Source organism: Cervus elaphus, chromosome 5 (genome assembly GCF_910594005.1).
Source record: "Cervus elaphus chromosome 5, mCerEla1.1, whole genome shotgun sequence".
Classification (NCBI taxonomy): Eukaryota; Metazoa; Chordata; class Mammalia; order Artiodactyla; family Cervidae; genus Cervus; species Cervus elaphus.
Genome location: NC_057819.1, coordinates 79308544 through 79326890, shown reverse-complemented (window position 1 = coordinate 79326890; position 18347 = coordinate 79308544). Strand labels below are relative to the sequence as shown.

The window sequence follows — 18347 nt, the reverse complement described above, 5'->3', positions numbered from 1 at the left end:
AGGATCTACTGAAAGAAATTTTTTTTTTTGACTTGGTGTGAACTCAGGAAGATGCAGGTCTTCCATTTTCTACTAGCAGTGATCCTGCCACCAAACATGGCCCAGTATCTAAGAAACCTTAAAGAAGAACAGAGCTGATTCCTAATATCTGTCAAGCACCTGTATCAATCACTACCTGAAGCTACTGTACACCTGACCTTGCATGTAAGTGAGCCTAAAATTCTTTTTTATGTTCAAGTCCATGAGTTAGGTTGGATTTCACTTGCAAACCAAACAGACCTAATGGTCTCATTCATGGGGAATAAGGCAGAAAAGAGACTGTAGACAGGACAAGTATAAGTCACTGTGTATTTATTTGATATTCAACACACCTCCTTTTCCAGAGAGAAAAGACACAGTCTGAGTTATCCCATTTTAATAAATCCCCTGCTTCTGGCATCACATCCTGAATTTGTATGTCCAGTAATCAAGACTTGGTACCATCACACACAGTAAAATTTTCCCTGAGATTATAAAGCTGTGCCTTTGTCCACAGAATAGCTTTCATTCCGAGACTCAAGAGAAAAATTGGAAAAGGGAAGTCTTCTGTTGGTGGGAGAGACAAATAACAGAATTCCTAAGAAAAAAGGTGTAGCGTCAACCACACCACTAATTCATATTTCCCTGTCTGTGAACACTTATTCTTTCAACATGTCCAAATATTATAGAAGGAAATTACACATAAAGAAAATTATTCTCAATGTTGTGTGCAGAGCAAGTTGGCTTATGGTAACCACCAGAGTTATCTTGATGCCTCATTGTCCAGTAAAACACGGAACTAGAGAGGTACAGACAGCCTTCCCCAGTGGCATATGGGAAAGAGAAAAACCCAGACAAGGATGATGAGAAAAAAACTGTTTCACACTATACACATAGTCAGGTCTGTGACATCTTTCAAATGGTTTGAAATCAAAACAGGTCATGATCCTCCCCACATAGGAATGCGGACAGGTTTAGTGGATTATTGTCTCAAATCAGCAAAGCATAAGGCCAACAGACATGCATCCTCCGGTCTTGGCACACTGGGAGTCAGTTCTGAAGGCAAAACAACTTCGCCAGGAAATCACCCTCCTGAGTTGCAACGACTCAGGTGTGGGAAGGAGCCGGCTCACTGGGATCAGTCGCCCTGAGGAGGTGGTGTCAGTCCCCCACCCACAACACCCTAGAAGGGCATAATGAAATGACTGTGTTCCCTAGAGGACTCCCCTTTTTAAAAATAAACAATCAAAAGTTTCCCTAATATCACCTGCATTCAACAGTGGAAGAGGGCAGTGGGTCCCAGGCAGGGAGAGTGGGAAAGGAAATGGATCTCAGGCAAACACACTTGAGGACAAGTGATGGAGAGTGTGTGGGCCTCTGAGGCTGGAAAAGAGAGAGGCAGGCTGAGTGTCAGTGCTTGGGGCATGTGCAGGCATCATTCTATGGACATCACTCCATGGACACAAGGCTCACAAATCTCTCTTCGGCTCTGTGGTACTTCAGACAGGCATTCTCCAAGTCTCTCAGGAAGCCAGGAATTTCACTCTGCAAAGGAAAGGAAACTGTCACTTCTATGCCCTCACGGTGTTCACTCTTGATTCTTCAGGAAGTGGCAAAGATAATGAAGATGGCTTTTGGAATGATAAATATGACAATCGGGCCCCCGAGCAGATTTCCACAGAACGCGGCCACAGATGATGACACAGGTTAAGACACGAGGCACTGGTAAGGCAAGGTGGCCACTGTTGTAAGACCTTGTGCATTTTAGCTTTTGCTAATAAAAAGCAAAGATATTTATGAGATATCATATTTTGAAAGAAAAAGGAAGGTAGAAGATGGGATTCACTTGGGCTGTGGGACTCTTCCAAAAAACTGAGAGAAAGGACTTGCTTTCCAGAATTAGAAAATGGTAAAGATGGGGGTGGGCAGGGGGATGAAGCAGGATATGTGATCCTCTAGTTAGCATCGAGCATTCAAGAATTTCCCCAAATGTTGTCTTATTTAATCCTTCTCTATAGAGTGGGGATATCCACCTCTATTTTTTGGAGGGGAGAAACTGATGGCTTGCCTAGATTACACAGTCAGAAACAAGGTCAGGATTCAAAATATCTTGTGCTTGATTCTAAATCTATGTGCTTTTTCATTCCCCCAGGGAACTGGTGACCTCTCCAGTCAGTAAGTAGGACCTTACAAAGCAGACTGAATGGCAGGCATGATTCCAGGTCCTAGACAGTCTCTACTGATCCGGGTCAACTGGGGCTCCTGCTCCTCAACAGAAAAAGAAAACAAGAAAAAAACTGGAAGTTTTCCCAGGCTTGGACATGTCTCACTGCCTCCCAAGTCAGCTTGGCCTAACTCCTCCATAAGCAAACAGAGGGCCCGCAGCACCGTTGTTCCTACAGGGAGCAGGCTATTGTCTGGAGGTTCCAGAGAGTGATCCTGATGAGATCATGGTGAGCAAGCAGGGAGGGCTGGCATTGCAGGTAAAGATTCTATGTCTTTTGTCCCGGCTGCTGTCCTGGATGTTGGCAACTCCAGTCCTAACTAGAGTCAGTCAAACAAGCTGCATGAGGCCTGACAGTGCATCTCTCCAGACTGCTAAATTAACATCTGCCAAACACACCTCCCCTGATGTCTCCTGGGATCTTACCTTGGTGAAATTGTTAAGGATCCAGAACGAAATTTGGCCACCTGGGTTATTGAAGTAATACATGAAAACTAGAGAGCGAAAGAAAGCACAATTTCCAAGAGGAAAAACAGAGCCAAACCCCTGGAAATACCCAGGCTTATATTCAGTCCAGAAATTAAGGAGGGAAGTAACACTGAATTCAAGTGAACTCTTGCCTTATGGGAGACTTACACATATACATTTAGGAAAACAGCCCAGGCACATTCTGCTCCTTTTTATTAAAGGCATGACTAGTGCTATTAATTGATACTTATTATCTATATCTAAATGGGATATATCTCCCATTTAATTATTTCTCTCATTAACTATCTGAATTATAAAAAGTTGATAAAATTGAATGCCAGTTTATAAATAATAAAATGAAGATTCAGAAGAGTAAAGTGACATGTAAAGGTGGCCCATTTAACACACGTCAGAACTAAGTTAAGATTTTACTGCTGCTTCAGGGTCACATCCATTCCAGTCTGGCAGATGGCTGCATTGACCCCTCCCAGCCTCTTTCCTGAGGCTGGAACTCAAGGCAGACAGGTTCCGAGTCCCTGGGTTTTTGCTGAGGAGGAGCTGCCTCCCCAGAGGTGGCCCCACCAGCCCTCCTGCCCACCCCTGTCCAGCTTGTGCATGTACAGGACCTTCCCAAAGTGAGTTTCTAAGCCTTCTGGTTCCCTTGGATGTTTTGGTTTCATCTGGACAATGGAGTCAGTAAAGAATGGACTCATCAGATTTAAACATCCATCTTGCATTCTAGCCAAGCTTCTGGGGTGAATTGAGTTTCATTTGGTTCTTTTGCACCCATGCCCAGTCTCTGACCTCAGGGAAAAAGCATCCTGCATTTGATAGGCCTGCAATCAGTGTGGCCTTCACATGGGTGGCCCAGGTAGATGCACCAACATATGCCCTGTATTTACCTTCGCTCCTCCAAGAGTCATAGCTCTGGATTGCCAGGCTCTGCTTGTACTGCTTCACCCTGATCATGCCCGACTTCTCTGAAAACCATGGTACAGAGATGCTCTGGGCCAGGATCACGTGGACCTTCCGCCCTTCAAAGTCCAGCTGTCGCCGCTGCCTCACATAGACACACTACACCACCAGTCAAGGCACAACATCAAGGCCAGCATGTCAGACGAGCCAGAAGCAAAGGGACATGATTCTGTTCCTCCACTTGGTGTTTGCTCCCTTATACTGTTACATCACTTCCTGTCCTTCTGCCTACCTACCCTGCAAAACCATGGCTCCTCCCACCTGGAGTTCTCATTTGAGAGCACGCACCGAGAACATCAGAGAGAGACTGGAGCAGAATCTCACTCACTAAACAATGGGGTTATTGCTCTCTGTCCTCCCCCTAGGCCCCAATCACTGATATCACTGATTTCTATGCACAAAGGATGGTCAGGCAAGGTTGCTTACACCTGGCAATCATAAGAAGACGCATAATATTTGAATAACCAAATATTAGTAGGCAGATGTCCTCGCTGGGTCTGGTTCACGAAGAATCGCAAAAGTCATTTCATCTCAGTAAACACTCACAGACCAACCACTACGTCTATGACACTATTACAGGGAAGATAATTCAATTTTAAGAAATGGCAGGAGTCACCACTTATTGAGCCCTTCCCGTATACATACATCCTATGCTTTACATTGAACACCAGTTCTGATCCTAAGAAAATCTCTTTGAGTTTGGCATAAGTCCCGTCATCTTACAGATGACAAAATTGAGGCTCAGAGAAGTAAAGAAACTTGCCAAAGATCCCATAGACTAGCTGGAGGGCTGGAACCTGAATTTGAAAACAGATCAGGCTCTGAAACCTGAAAAGACTTTCATAGCTGCAGGTGACTCAGCTCTTTAACGTGTTCCTTAGACTTTCTAGTGACAGAATTTTGGGTTTCACAGGGTAAGGAGTGAAAGCCTAAAATAATCCAAATAATCACTCTAAGTGCAACACAATTACACTTACTATAAAAGCCAAAACCAGAGCCCAAGGGCAACTCAGAGGCTCTATAGCCCTTACTGTGGTCTGCCCCTCCCCCAGGCACCCTGCAGGATAGTTTATGGCCCCCACTCTCTACTTACTGATGCATAAATTTCTTAAATGTTTTAGGGAAGGAATGATGTTGTTTTGGCTCTGAATTTCCTCCCTCCCAAGCCTTTTATTTTTACCACAGCAAATATTCTCCCACAACTTGCTCAGCTCATGTGATAGACTTTACCTGAGACTCAACTGAGGAAAAATTAGCTTAATGTATCTATTACAATTTGACAGAAGTTTTTGCAGGGTTGCAAAGTCCAGTGTGTGACCTAGAAGCCCAGGGAGGTGAAGGGCCTTTTCCAAGGTCACACAGCAAACCAGGAGTGAGCACACATGCAACCTGAGAGCCTTCCCTCCAAAACTACTGCCCTTTTTCTCTACACTGTTCTCTGTGCTCAAAACCTGAACAGCCCTGCAGATACAGAGACTGAGATACTCATCATGGGATTGAATGGCATTGGAAAGACAACGCAGCAGAACTTCAAGGAGCCCCAAGTGTCTGCTCCCAAGAACACCCCCCCCACAGGGTCCTGTGAGGTCAGAGTTCGCTCTGGTCCAGGTTTGCTCTGGTCCAGATCACTGTCTCTGAGCACAGCTGGACCTGGGTCCACACCTGCATCTGCTGCCCATAATGGTGAGACCCTGCCGAGAAGCTGAGCAGAGTTCTGAACGTCCCTCTGCCTCAGTTTTCTTCCCTGTCTGAGGGGGACGATGGCTCCTACCCTGCACAGTTTTGACAGGATGAGAGAAAACCATGTAAAATCTAAGAGAGTGCTGCTGCTGCTGCTGCTAAGTCGCTTCAGTCGTGTCCGACTCTGTGCGACCCCATAGACAGAAGCCCACCAGGTTCTGCCGTCCCTGGGATTCTCCAGACAAGAACACTGGAGTGGGTTGCCATTTCCTTCTCCAATGCATGAAAGCGAAGTGAAAGGGAAGTCGCTCAGTTCTGTCCAACTGTTAGTGACCCCATGGACTGCAGCCTACCAGGCTCCTCCTCCATCCATGGGATTTTCCAGGCAAGAGTACTGGAGTGGGATGCCATTGCCTTCTCCGAAAATCTAAGAGATTAAGTAACCACAATTGGCTGAAATACATACCACCTATATACAAACTACCTAGCAGTCTGTGGGAATTGTGCCAAGAAATAAACCTTATGGAGTCTGTAATGTGGCCGAGCCAGGGTAACCAATCACACAGGAACAATACCCACACTCACCTCCACACCCCCTCTCTTTCTAGAGCACAATTATTCAGGAGTATACAGGCTTACAGAATGTTACAGCTGGAAAAGATTCCAACAACCATCCAGCAGTGGTTTCCAAGCAGTTTTTGCTTGTTTTTTAATTCCACAGACTCTTTGTTAAAAGAATCCTTTATGGAAATGCAGTGTGTAAAAATTCAGCTTCTATGACTGAAGAGGACAGTAGAGTTGAAATCTCACCTGTCCCCACCCCTGTTTCACCCCATCCACCCACACAGCAAATGTCCATCAAACCCTCCCAGCCTGGCCCTACCCATTCAACTGCTTCTAATTGAGGAGAATGAGGGGTAAAAAATACGCACCCAGTGTCCAGAGCCAACATTCAGGAAGGTGGGAAGGCGGAGAGCGCTGGAAATGTGGGGCCAGCATTGCAGCCTCCAGTCGGCTGCTAACCACCTGCCTGTGTGCGTCTGTCACCTGACTTCTCCGGGTCCCTGCTTCCTCCTCTACAGACTGAGGGAGGGCATTGGATACTCTTCATGAAAAGTTTTTTCAGGTCCTCAATTCTGATGCAAAAAGAGTTCCTAGAAATGTTCTCAAGAAAGTATGAGCTGCCTTCCCACAATTACTGTAGTAATTGTACATGTAGTCAGGCCCAGAAATCACACCCTGAGGTCTCTGAAAGCCGCACAAGAAGCAATAGCTTTAGCAGATGCTTGCACAAGAGTAAAAGACAGTGTCGTCCACACCTCCTGGCCATGCCACCATTGGGTGACAGCCACAGGCACAGAAACACCAAGAAAGCTGATCAATGTTGAACCAGGATGGGCTTCTCCGTTAGCTCAGATGATAAAGTATCTGTCTGCGATTGGAGTCCAATCCCTAGAACCAGAAGATCCCCTGGAAAAGAGAATGGCTACTTAATCCAGTATTCTTGCTTGGAGAATCCCACAGACAGAAGAGAATGGCAGGCTACAGTTCATGGGGTTGCAAAGAGTTGGCCATGACTGAGGGACTAGCACTTTATTTTTGGAAAGGATACATCTCTGTTGGACATGGGAAAAGGGTACTTCATTTGCCAATAGACCGCTTCTTCTCCATCGACTTTTATTTCACGGAGTTCTAAAAAAAAAAAAAAAAAAAAATCAAATGATGTTATTGCATCTGGAAGTCTCTTTGGCTTCAATTAACAAGAAGTGTTGATATGAGAACCTTGTAGAGGATGATAAACCACTAAACCAGAAGGCACTGACTTCCAGGAAAAGTCATTATCACTGAAAGCTTGTTGCCCAGGAACAGTCTTTAGTAGACTTAAAAACACATTAAATATAAAAGAATCCAACAAAATTCGTTCATTGGATGCTACAAACATTCTAAGGTAGAATGTGATAATAAAATTAGGCTCCCAAAAAATAAAATTTCAAGTTATTAAATCATGGTAACCATTGGATGGCACTGCAATACCAATAGTTTTGCTGTTGTGACCTTACTCCTCACCTTAAATTTATTGACATATTACAAGTATTCTGGGACTGAGCAATGCTGTTTAGTGTTTACAGTTGTTTAATGAAGGTTTCGGCAAGATTAGTGTTCTTCTAAGCAGGAAGAAGCTCGACTATGCTAACATTATGCTACTTGCCTCTCTCCCATTTTGCGTTATACTACAGAGATAGGAACCAAATCTGCATAATGTCCACCATGCTTTTGTGTGCAAATAACATCAGCTCAAGGAGGAGGATAGCAAAGGGATACTATGAAGTGCACAGCCTCTGCCCTCAAGCTGTGTGGGAAGCTTCTAACTAACCATATAGAGGAGTCAAGCTAAGACTGCTGAAAGAGCCAAGAGAGCCCCTTGAGGAGGTGCTGACAGCAGAAATGTGTTGTTTAATTCAGCTTCTGAAAGAAGTAAAACATATTAGAAGCAGACTATGGAGTAAAGAACTTATCAGTACATTACTACAAGAGGCTGCAGATGCCCTTGAAAGGAAGGAAAGGAGTGGACATCCATTGCTTTTGCCTGCTCTGCTATGACTCTCCCCTTCTTGCCCCAGAATCTCTTTCTCCTTCAGGTCATCACCATTCCCCTCCTTCTCCACAATGTGGTTTAAGCAGGACTGACTCAGTGTTAAATTCAGGGCTGGGAAAATGAGTCAAACATGATCACAGCAATTAGTTTAGGGAATACATGCGTGGATAGTCTTGGCTTACCACTCTAGCAAGCTTAGGCCCAAAAGTGGTTTTGTAAAGGCTCTCAGGAAGCTCAGAGAAGATCTAGGAGGAATAGAGTTAGGTTAGGAACCTCAGGATTACCCCAGAGAAGTCAAACTACTGCAGTCTCTGGGCCATACTCCATAGTGCAGACTCTTAATGCCAAGTACCACACATCAGAGGCTCTTCCAGTGTCTACAGCACATGACTGAACCACAACTGCTAGGAAGATGAGCAGAGAATGTGTGACTTCTTCCTTGAATTAGTGGGCATCACAATGCCCCCTAAATAGTAAGGGTATTTGATAACATTAAGTGACCCCAAACCATGACAAACATCCCCAAGAAATAAGCACATGATCCATGCTGAGGCAATAGGAGTCAATCCTGGGAATCTAGATGCCATAAGTAGGAATGTTCCTGTCCTTCTGTGGTTGTGTACATGGTTAGAATGTAAGCCTACATCTCCTGGGCTGCCAAGACACAAGAATCTGCCTGAGATTGTGGTCAACACAAAAGAAAACAGTCAAGCTGGAGAAATGAAGTACTGAATACAGCTGTCCTGGAGGCCAGATACTCATTGATTTTCAATGTCGTGAAACAATAAACTCTTTCCTTTCCTTAGACTGCCATTTGTTAGCTTTTCTTACTTGCAAACAAAATTCTTGACCACAACAAGGGTCTACCAGGATTCCTGTGCCCCTCAGCTAGCTGTGTATCTATTTTACAGTGACTGAGATGGCAGAGACCATTGTTCACTCTAAGTGGGAAAAAGATACCTTATCTACTCCCTCTATAACTCTCTATCACTTATAGGAAAAATCTAAGAAGTGTAGCCAGGTGGCCAGCCTAGGCCCTTGGGGCTAATTCCAATTCTGCTACCACAACTATGCAAGAACACAAAATTGCTCATGGTTGTTTTCCTTTTTTAACATTTCATGTTGTTTCAGGTATTTCTCATTTTACTAATGCTGTTATTTGGGCCAAATGTCCTTATTCCACTCACCCCCCTCACCTCTCACTTCCCCATACACATGTATTCTTGCCATTTATAAAACTTTGATTCCATTTCTAAAGCAAAGTTCAAACATGACCTCTTCCAAAAACCCTTTCTTGAATATTCAGGTATGTATATCCAGGTATATATCAGGATATACCTGGATATTCAGGTATATATACAAGATGACAACAAACTTGCAGTAAGGGCAAATTATCACATTTAAGCCCAGCACTTCAGATATTTAAGCCAAAATTTTAAATGAAACATAATATAACTAAACTTATTGCATATATAACATAACTAAACCTATTGCATTCTACTGGCTAGAGTAATAGGAATAGATTCTACTTTCTAATAATTTTTTTAGATCAAGTGTGACTCACCTTGAACATACTGGTCCCACTGTTTTCTATAGTCTAAGTCCATATAGACATCTGCAAGTAGGTCTGGTGGAGATCTCACAATACCAGTGACCTTATACTCATAAAGTCCAGTCGGCTATAAAATGAGAGCAGAGAGAAATAGCCTGTTGGTTCTCGAGTTGCTATTACACAGCACATGAAAAATGGTTGTTTGCACGTCATTCCTGAGCCCCTCTCCTGTAGACTTGGTGATGCAATGCTGAAAAAGCAGGTGAGGATTCTGCTCTCATCACCTTTGCCACTGGAGGTGACAGCTACCCAGGTAAAGTAAAAAGGGTAGAAGAGAGTTATGTGATAAATGGTGTCTAGTTTTGGTGGGCTGGTTATTCATCCTATTCCAGTTTTGGTGGGAATTGTTTCTGTATTGGACTAATCAGAATTTTTTTCTAAATAGCAGAAGGAGCCAGCTATGGGAAAATTAAGAAAGACCATTCCTGGTTGGGAAAGGGCCCTCAGGTTGATTCATTGTCTTACTCAAAGAACAGAAAGTCAAGGGGTCCAGAGAACTGTGATGGGGGACAGTCAGAGAAGCAGTGGGGGCTGGGTCCAAAGGGCTTTGTGAACCAAGGTAAAGGGATAAGAGATCTTATTCTAATTGCTATGGAAAACAAATGAATTAATTAAAACAAGGAAATAATTTTTTAAAACATGGTTCTTGCTGCTTGAAAATAGATTATAAGGGGGCAAGAAGATGGGTTAGAAGACCAGGGCAATGATCCAGAGAAGAGATGTTGGTGATTGGACAAAGAGGTAACAGAAATGATGGGGAGAAGTTAGTGATTTAGGGACACATTTTGAAGTAATGTTAACAGGAATTGCTGACAGACTGGCTGTGGGGACAGAGAAAGCAAAGAATTTTTAAAAATTCTTATAACATTTGCTTAAACAACCAGGTAAATAGGAGATCAATTTTCTAAAACAGCTAAAACTTGCAGAGGTGGTGATCTGACGGCTGCAGGGTAACCAAGAGCTCTACTGTGAGAATGTTGAGCTTGAAATGCTTATTAAATATCCATGTGGAGGTATCATATATGCAGCTATCATCCAAGCTTCAGATTATTTTAGATAACCATAGAGAGAAATGAAATTCAAAATATTGTTTTACTAATTCCAACACAGAATTTTTCATCAACTGCTTCCTTTTTTCTATAAGCAACTCATGTATAGAAAAGAATGAAAGGGGGGAAGAAATACCAACTTCAAACCATACTAGTCCCTTTTAATTAGAAAAGGGCCATTTTTAGATTCCTAAGTACAAAACATATTCCTTGTTTTCATGTTAAACCATATTCTGTGAGGATGTGGGCTGGAGTGGATACACTCCACTCTCTGTACAATGGTAGCTAAGAATTCCTGAACTTCACCTTGACTAAAGACTATATTGTTAAGGTTAAACTAATGACTTAATTAATTTCAGTGCAAAAACTAATAAACTAAACAAAGTGAACCTTTTAGATGGACTCATACTTCCAGTTGCTAATGCAGTGTTATTGACTAATCAAACATGAATGACCCATGTTCTTAAACACTGTCCCAGGGACTTATGTGAAATCAAGGGGTAAGCATGGAAATCTTTCTCGAGATTCTGAGGCTTCAAGGGTCTCCTGACTCAGGTGGTATAACAATAATTCCCAGTTGAGGAATCTCAGATGTAGGTGAAAGTACCTGGCAGGGAATGGAAAGTAAAATTGAAACTGAATTCATAAGGAAGTGTCAGCTTTAAAAGTAAATGGCCTTATACCAAGTGTTTCCAACCAGCAAATGACAAGCTGGTAGGTCTGACCCCTTTACATGCTCTGCCATGGATACCCCAAAGAAGGGCAGGTTAAGGTAAAAAATATCTCCTTCTCCTCCTCCCTCTCCCCTCCCTCTCAAGGATGGGAAGACAGTGAGGGTTATAGACAACACACATCTACACTCACACAGCTTTGGGAGAGAGACAATTAGCTGCTCTTCAGGAATAATGTAGCCCCATTTTCTACATACAGTGAGCAAAGGGGATAACTATGTGTAGAGATTATGATCTTTCCAACTTCACATGAGTTAGCTTTGATTATTTGGATGAATTAAGGCAAACTGATTCCTCTGGGAATGTTTCCCTTTCCTCCTAAGTGTATTGATAATTATAGCTCTTAGTGACTTCAGTCCTGTAATATCACAGAAAAGGAAACAGAAAGCCCTCTAATAAGACAAAAATAGAATGCTGTGATTTATGTCAACACCGTAGAATGAACTATTATGATAACTTCCTTTAAACATTCCCTTCATGGAAGGGCTGAAAAATGCCAGAACACCGAAGAAACCAAATGCTCAATGACTCCTTTCCTAGTCTATCAGTAAATTTTTTTTTTTTTAGGTAGTTAGCAGCCTCACTCAAATTTGGATCAATGCACTTTTTTAAACCATCATTTCTTTTAAAAGAGAAATTCAGCAAATACAATAACATTTTCATTCTGTCACTGAAAAAATAAAGTGAGTTTTTATAGTTATAAAAATAATTCTTAATCATTAAGAAAAATTATGAAATGCCCAAAGTAACAAAGTTAAAATGGCATGCAACTCTATAATTCACAAACACCTAATTGCAATATTTGACATATTTCTCCTTTTTGCAAAATATTTTATTGAAACAGTTGATTTACAATGTTGTGTTAATGTCTGCTGTACAGCAAAGTGACTCAGGTATAATATATACCTATATTCTTTTCCATTGTGATTTATCACAGGACATTGAATATAGTTCCCTGAGCTTTACAGTAGAACTTTGTTGTTTATCCATCATGTATACGATAGTCTGCATCTGTGAATCCTAAACTCCCAACATTGAATATAGTTCCCTGAGCTTTACAGTAGAACTTGGCTGTTTATCCATCATGTATACGACAGACTGCATCTGCTAATCCTAAACTCCCAATCCTGCACTCCCTAATCCTTCCTCTTCCCCTTGGCAACCACAAGTCTGTTCTACATATCTGTTAGTCTGTTTTTGTTTCATAAATACGTTAATTTGTTTCATACTTTAGATTTAACATATAAGTGATATCGTATGACATTCATCTTTCTCTTTCTGACTTTTTCACTTAGTAGGGTAATTTCTAGGTCCATTCATATTGCTGAAAATGGCATTATTTAATTGCCAGCAACAGTGTAAGAGGTTCCTTCTTCACCACACCCTCTCCATCAGTCATTATTTGTAGATTTTTAATCATAGATTTTCTGACTAGTGTGAGATGGGACCTTGTTTGGATTTACATTTTTCTAATAATTAGCGATGATGACCATCTTTGCAAATGCCTGCTGGCCATCAGTATATCTCCTTTGAAGAAACATCTATTTAGGTTTTGTTCATTTTTCTATTGGGTTGTACTTTTTTGTTACTGAATTGTAGGAGATGTTAAATTAAGCCTTGTTAGTCATATCATTTACAAATATTTTCTCAGAGTCCATAAGTTGTTGTTTTGTTTTGTTTATGGTTTCCTTTGCTGTGCAATGTCTAATTAAGTCCCATTTGTCTATTTTTACTGATATTTCCATTGCCCTGGGAAACTAACCTAAGAACACATTGATATGACATGTCAGAAATGTTTTGCCTCTTCTAGGAGTCATACAGTGTCTTGTCTTATATTTAAAGTTTTAAGCCATTTTGAGTTTATTTTTGTGTATGGTGCGAGGGTATGTGCCTACTTCATTGATTTACATGTGGCTGTCCAACCTTCCCAGCACCACTTGCTGAAGCAATTGTTCTTTACCAGTTGTATGTCCTTGCTTCACTTATCAAAGATTAATTTTCCATAAGTATGTTGGTGTATTGTTGGACTCTCTATTCTGTGCCATTGATTCATATGTCTGTTTTTGTGCCAATACCATATGGATTTGACTACTGTAGCTTTGTAGTATTGTCTAAAGTCTGGGATGGTTATGCTTCCTGCTTTGTTCTTTGTCCTCAAGATTGTTTTGGCAATTCTGGGTCTTTTATGGTTCCATATGAATTTGAGGATTATTTTCTATAGTTCTGTGGCAAATGTCATGAATATGTTGATAGGTATTGTATTAAATCTGTATATTGCTTTGGGTAGTATGGCCATTTTAACAATATTAATTCTTACAATCCAAGAGCATGGGATATCTTTCCATTTCTTGGAATTGTCTTTAATTTTCTTTATTAATGTTTTACAGTTCACAGTGTATCTCTTTCACCTCCTTGGTCAGGTTTTACCTCCTAGATACTTTACTTTTTTGCTGCAATTTTTTCATTCTCTTTCTGATATTACATGTTAGCATAAAGAAATGTAACAGATGTATGTATGTTAATCTTGTATTCTGCTACCTTGCTGAATTCATTTATAAGTTCTAACAGTTTGTGCAGTGAGTCTCTATGGTTTTCTACATGCAGTATCATATCATATGATATGCAGTATCATATCATATCATTATATATGATCATATATCATATATAACAACAATTTTACCTCCTCCCTATCATTTTGAATAGGTTTTATTTCTTTTTATTGTCTGGTTTGTATATCTAAGACTTCCAACACTATGTTGAAGAGAAATGGTGAGAGTGGTTATCCTTGTGTTGTTCCAGATTTTAGTGGAAAGACTTTCAACTTCTCACCCTTGATTATTATATTGGCTGTAAGTTTGTCATAAATAACTTTTATTATGCTGAAATATGTTCCCTCTATACTGACTTTCACAAGAGTTTTATCATAAATGGATATGAAATTTCACCAAATTATTTTCTTGCATCTATTGAGATGATCTTGTGGGGTTTGTCACTTTTACTGATATGATGTATCATAATGATTGATTTGTGTGTTGAAACATCATGGTGTCCTGAGATGATTTCAACTTGGTTGTGGTGTATGACTTTTTTTATTGCTGTTGGAATTGATTTATTAATATTTTGTTGGGAATTTTTGTATCTATATTGACCCAAAATATTGGCCTGTAATTTTCTTTTTCTGTAATATCTTTCTCTGGTTTTGGTATCAGAGTGATGACTTCATAGAATGTTTTTTGGCATGTTTGTTCCTCTTCAAACTTTTGGAACATTAGAAGAAGATTGGTATAAGTTCTTCTTTGTGTGTTTGGTAGAATTTAACTATGAAGTCATCTTATTCTGGGCTTTTGTTTGTAGGGATTTTTTAAACTATAAATCCTATTTCACTTTTAGTGATTGGTCTGATCATACAATCTATTTCTTCTTGATTCAATTTTGATGGGGTGTATGTTTCTAGAAAGTTGTCTTTTTTCTAGCTTGTCAAATTTGTTGGCATATAATGGCTCATAGTCTTCTCTAATTTATATATATATATATATATATATATATATATATATATATATATATATATATATATATATATATTTGTGGTTGTTATTGTTGTTGTTCAGTTGCTCAGCCATGTCTGCATGCAACCCCCTGGACTGCAGCACATCAGGTTTCCCTGTCCTTCACTATCTCCCAGAACTTGCTCAAACTCATGCCCACTGATTCAGTGATGACATTCAACCATCTCACCCTCTATCATCCCCTTCTCCTCCTGTCTTCAACCTTTCCCAATATCAGGGTCTTTTCCAGTGACTCAGCTTTTTGCATCAGGTAGCCAAAGTATTGGAGCTTCAGTTTCAGCATCAGTCCTTCCAATGAGTTTTCAGGGTTGATTACCTTTAGGATTAACTGGTTTGATCTCTTGCTGTCCAAGGGATTCTCAATGGTCTTCTCCAGCACCACAGTTCAAAGGCATCAATTTTTTGGTGCTCAGCCATTTTTACTGTCCAGCTTTCATATCTGTACATGACCAGTGGAAAAACCACAGCTTTGACTAGACAGACCTTTGTTGGCAAAGTAATGTCTCTGATTTTCAATATGTTATCTAGGTTTGTCACTTTAATTTCATGGCTGCAGTCACTGTCCACAGTGATTTTGGAGCACAAGAAATCCAAATTTCTGTAGTATTGATTTTTATTTCTAGCAATCTATGGTATCGATTATTATTTCTCCTCTCTCAGTTCTTATTTTGTTGTATTTTTTTTCCATTTATTTTTATTAGTTGGAGGCTAATTACTTTACAATATTGTAGTGGTTTTTGCCATACATTGACATGAATCAGCCATGGATTTACATGTATTCCCCATCCCGATCCCCCCTCCCACCTCCTTCCTCCAGGACATGGAAGCAACCTAGGAAGCAACCTAGATGTCCATCAGCAGACAAATGGATAAGGAAGCTGTGATACATATACACCATGGAATATTACTCAGCCATTAAAAAGAATTCATTTGAATCAGTTCTAATGAGGTGGATGAAACTGGAGCCCATTATACAGAGTGAAGTAAGCCAGAAAGATAAAGACCAATACAGTATACTAATGCATATATATGGAATTTAGAAAGATGGTAATGACAACCCTATATGCAAAACAGAAAAAGAGACACAGATGTACAGAACAGACTCTTATTTTGTTTCTGGTCTTGTTTTCCATCTTATCTTCTTGGTGGGTATGGCCAGAGGTTTGTCATTTTTTTTTTTACCCTTTCAAAGCACCAGGTCTTAGTTATATTGATTTTTCCTGTTTCATAATCTCTATTTTATTTGTTTCCTCTCTGATCTTTATTATCTCCCTCCTTCTGCTGCCTTTTTAGTTTTGTTTGTTCTTTTGCTTTTCTAATTCTTCTAGGTTAATGTTAGATTGTTTAACTGAGATTTCTTATTTCTTAAAGAAGACCTGTATCACTATGAACTTCCTTTTAAGAATTGGTTTTCCTGCATCCCATAGGCTTTATATCATTGTGTTTTCATTATCATTTGCCTCAAGGTATTTTTAGTTTATTCTTTGATTTCATCATAACAAATTTAAGATGCTTGAAATAATTTATATACTCTTAAATTTGTTGAGGCTTGTCTTATGACCTAATATGTCATCAATCCTAGAGAATTTTCAAAGTGCAATTGAAAATAATGTGTACTTCGCTTTTTGGGAAAGTAGACATTTTTCTTTTAAGTAAATAGATACTTTTACATGTTACAAAATGGAAGTAATATAATATAAACAGGCTATGCTATTTTAAAGAATACTACTTTGAAGCTTGGAGAGATAACACTTAATTTATTTATGAATTATTTCTGTTTCCATACACTTCTACAAATGTGAAATATTTTTGAAACAACTATTCCATATAAACATGGACAATAATGACAATTTTTCCTTCAGAAAACAGGAAGTTTTAGTAGAGATATATTTTAGGGTAAATGATACTAACATTTTGTCTCTTTATAGTTTTTATAAGTGTTTACAAATGTTTAAGGAAATTATTTCCATTTTTGTATTCTCACCAGTAGCACAGGAGCATCTCATCAGGATTGGGTACCACTGTTTCTACAAAAAAATTTAATAGGTAAAGAGCATAAACCTTAGTTTTATTTGGCCAGTGTTCTCAGTATTGATGTGTAAGTCTCTTGCAAAGTATTGATATGTAAGCTCTGCAACACCTGTTGAAGATACTTGTCCAAGCATACTAACATTTCAATGACTCCAAACAAGCTTACTTAAGTGGTTCTTGGCTTTTCCTAAGGCTCCTCCAAAAGACCAGTTCTAAGAATGGCTCAGTTTATCTAAAGTAAAACACATTGCATGATTTTCTAATACTCTATTTATAGGGTATTTAATTCCCTACACTTCAAATAGTTAATGAATTGTTCAATAGTAAGGAATCAGTATGAAGCGTATAATACAATTAGCAGAAGAAACAGAATATTTGTTAGAGTATGTGCTATCTTTCTTGCTAGAGAATCCCTATGGCCATGTGCATAGTTAATAACTATCCTGGTCTCCTATGCAGGTGAAGGCAAAAAAGAAAGTCACTCAGTCGTGTCCAACTCTTTGTGATCCCATGGACTATACAGTCCATGGAATTCTCCAGGCCGGAATACTGGAGTGGGTAGCTGTTCTCTTCTCCAGAGGATCTTTCCAAGCCAGGAATCAAACCCAGGTCTCCTGCATTGCAGATGGATTCTTTACCAGCTGAGCCACCAGGGAAGACCATATAACACCTCCTTCATGTTTTGAATACACGCAGGATATTAACAACCCAGCAGCTATTCTGTGGCTAAGAGACAGCAAAGAGGATGTGGCCTAAAAAGATTCAAAGAGTTTTACTAGCCATATTGGTCAGGTGATCCAGTGCCAGCAACTGGTGACCTCTAACTACTTATTAGGTGAGAAAAATAAACCTCATTTTATAAAGTCATTGTTAATGCAGTTTTCTTTTACTTGTAACTAAAAAGCAATCCTAATTATTTTGAGTAGTCCTTACTAACAATGAATTTTACTTCAGTTCTGTAATCCTGGAAGAGTAGAGGTATGAAACACTCACTCTCTTTGTGATCCAGAAAACAGCTTACCACAAAAAAGCCACCTTTTCCCCCATGATTTAGATGAGACTCACACACACACACACCTTATTCACCTATCACAAGGCCAAATACAGCACCTCTAAATGTCCTTTCATTGTCCCATAAATGATCACCGAAACAGTTTACTCCAATGATCAATCATAACAAAATGCTTGATAACCAAACTGGTAAACATATTTCCTTCCTTCAGGTCCCTAAACATGATCGAGCCTCAGCCTGAGCAGCATCTAGATGCTTCTAAAAATAAACTGGTTTCAGGCAACAAAAATCTCTTTTCTATTCTCCAGTCAGGCCACCTTCATATCACTTCCCCACACATGACTTCAGTTTTGTTGACTCTTGTCTATAAAAAATACCTTTCTGC

General features: G+C 39.9%; 1 protein-coding gene across 1 annotated transcript in view; it reads right to left on the bottom strand.

The window, feature by feature from the left end:
- Positions 1-432: 432 nt before the first annotated feature.
- Positions 433-18347, bottom strand: part of LOC122693185 (phosphatidylcholine transfer protein-like) — a 34037-nt gene continuing 16122 nt past the window's right edge. Inside the window, exons 2-6 of the mRNA XM_043900754.1 lie at positions 9526-9640; positions 6978-7057; positions 3613-3784; positions 2669-2736; positions 433-1563 (exon numbers count right to left, since the gene is read on the bottom strand). Coding sequence (XP_043756689.1) covers positions 1468-1563; positions 2669-2736; positions 3613-3784; positions 6978-7057; positions 9526-9640 — 531 coding nt within the window. The 3' untranslated portion in view covers positions 433-1467. The remainder of the gene's footprint in view (positions 1564-2668; positions 2737-3612; positions 3785-6977; positions 7058-9525; positions 9641-18347) is intronic.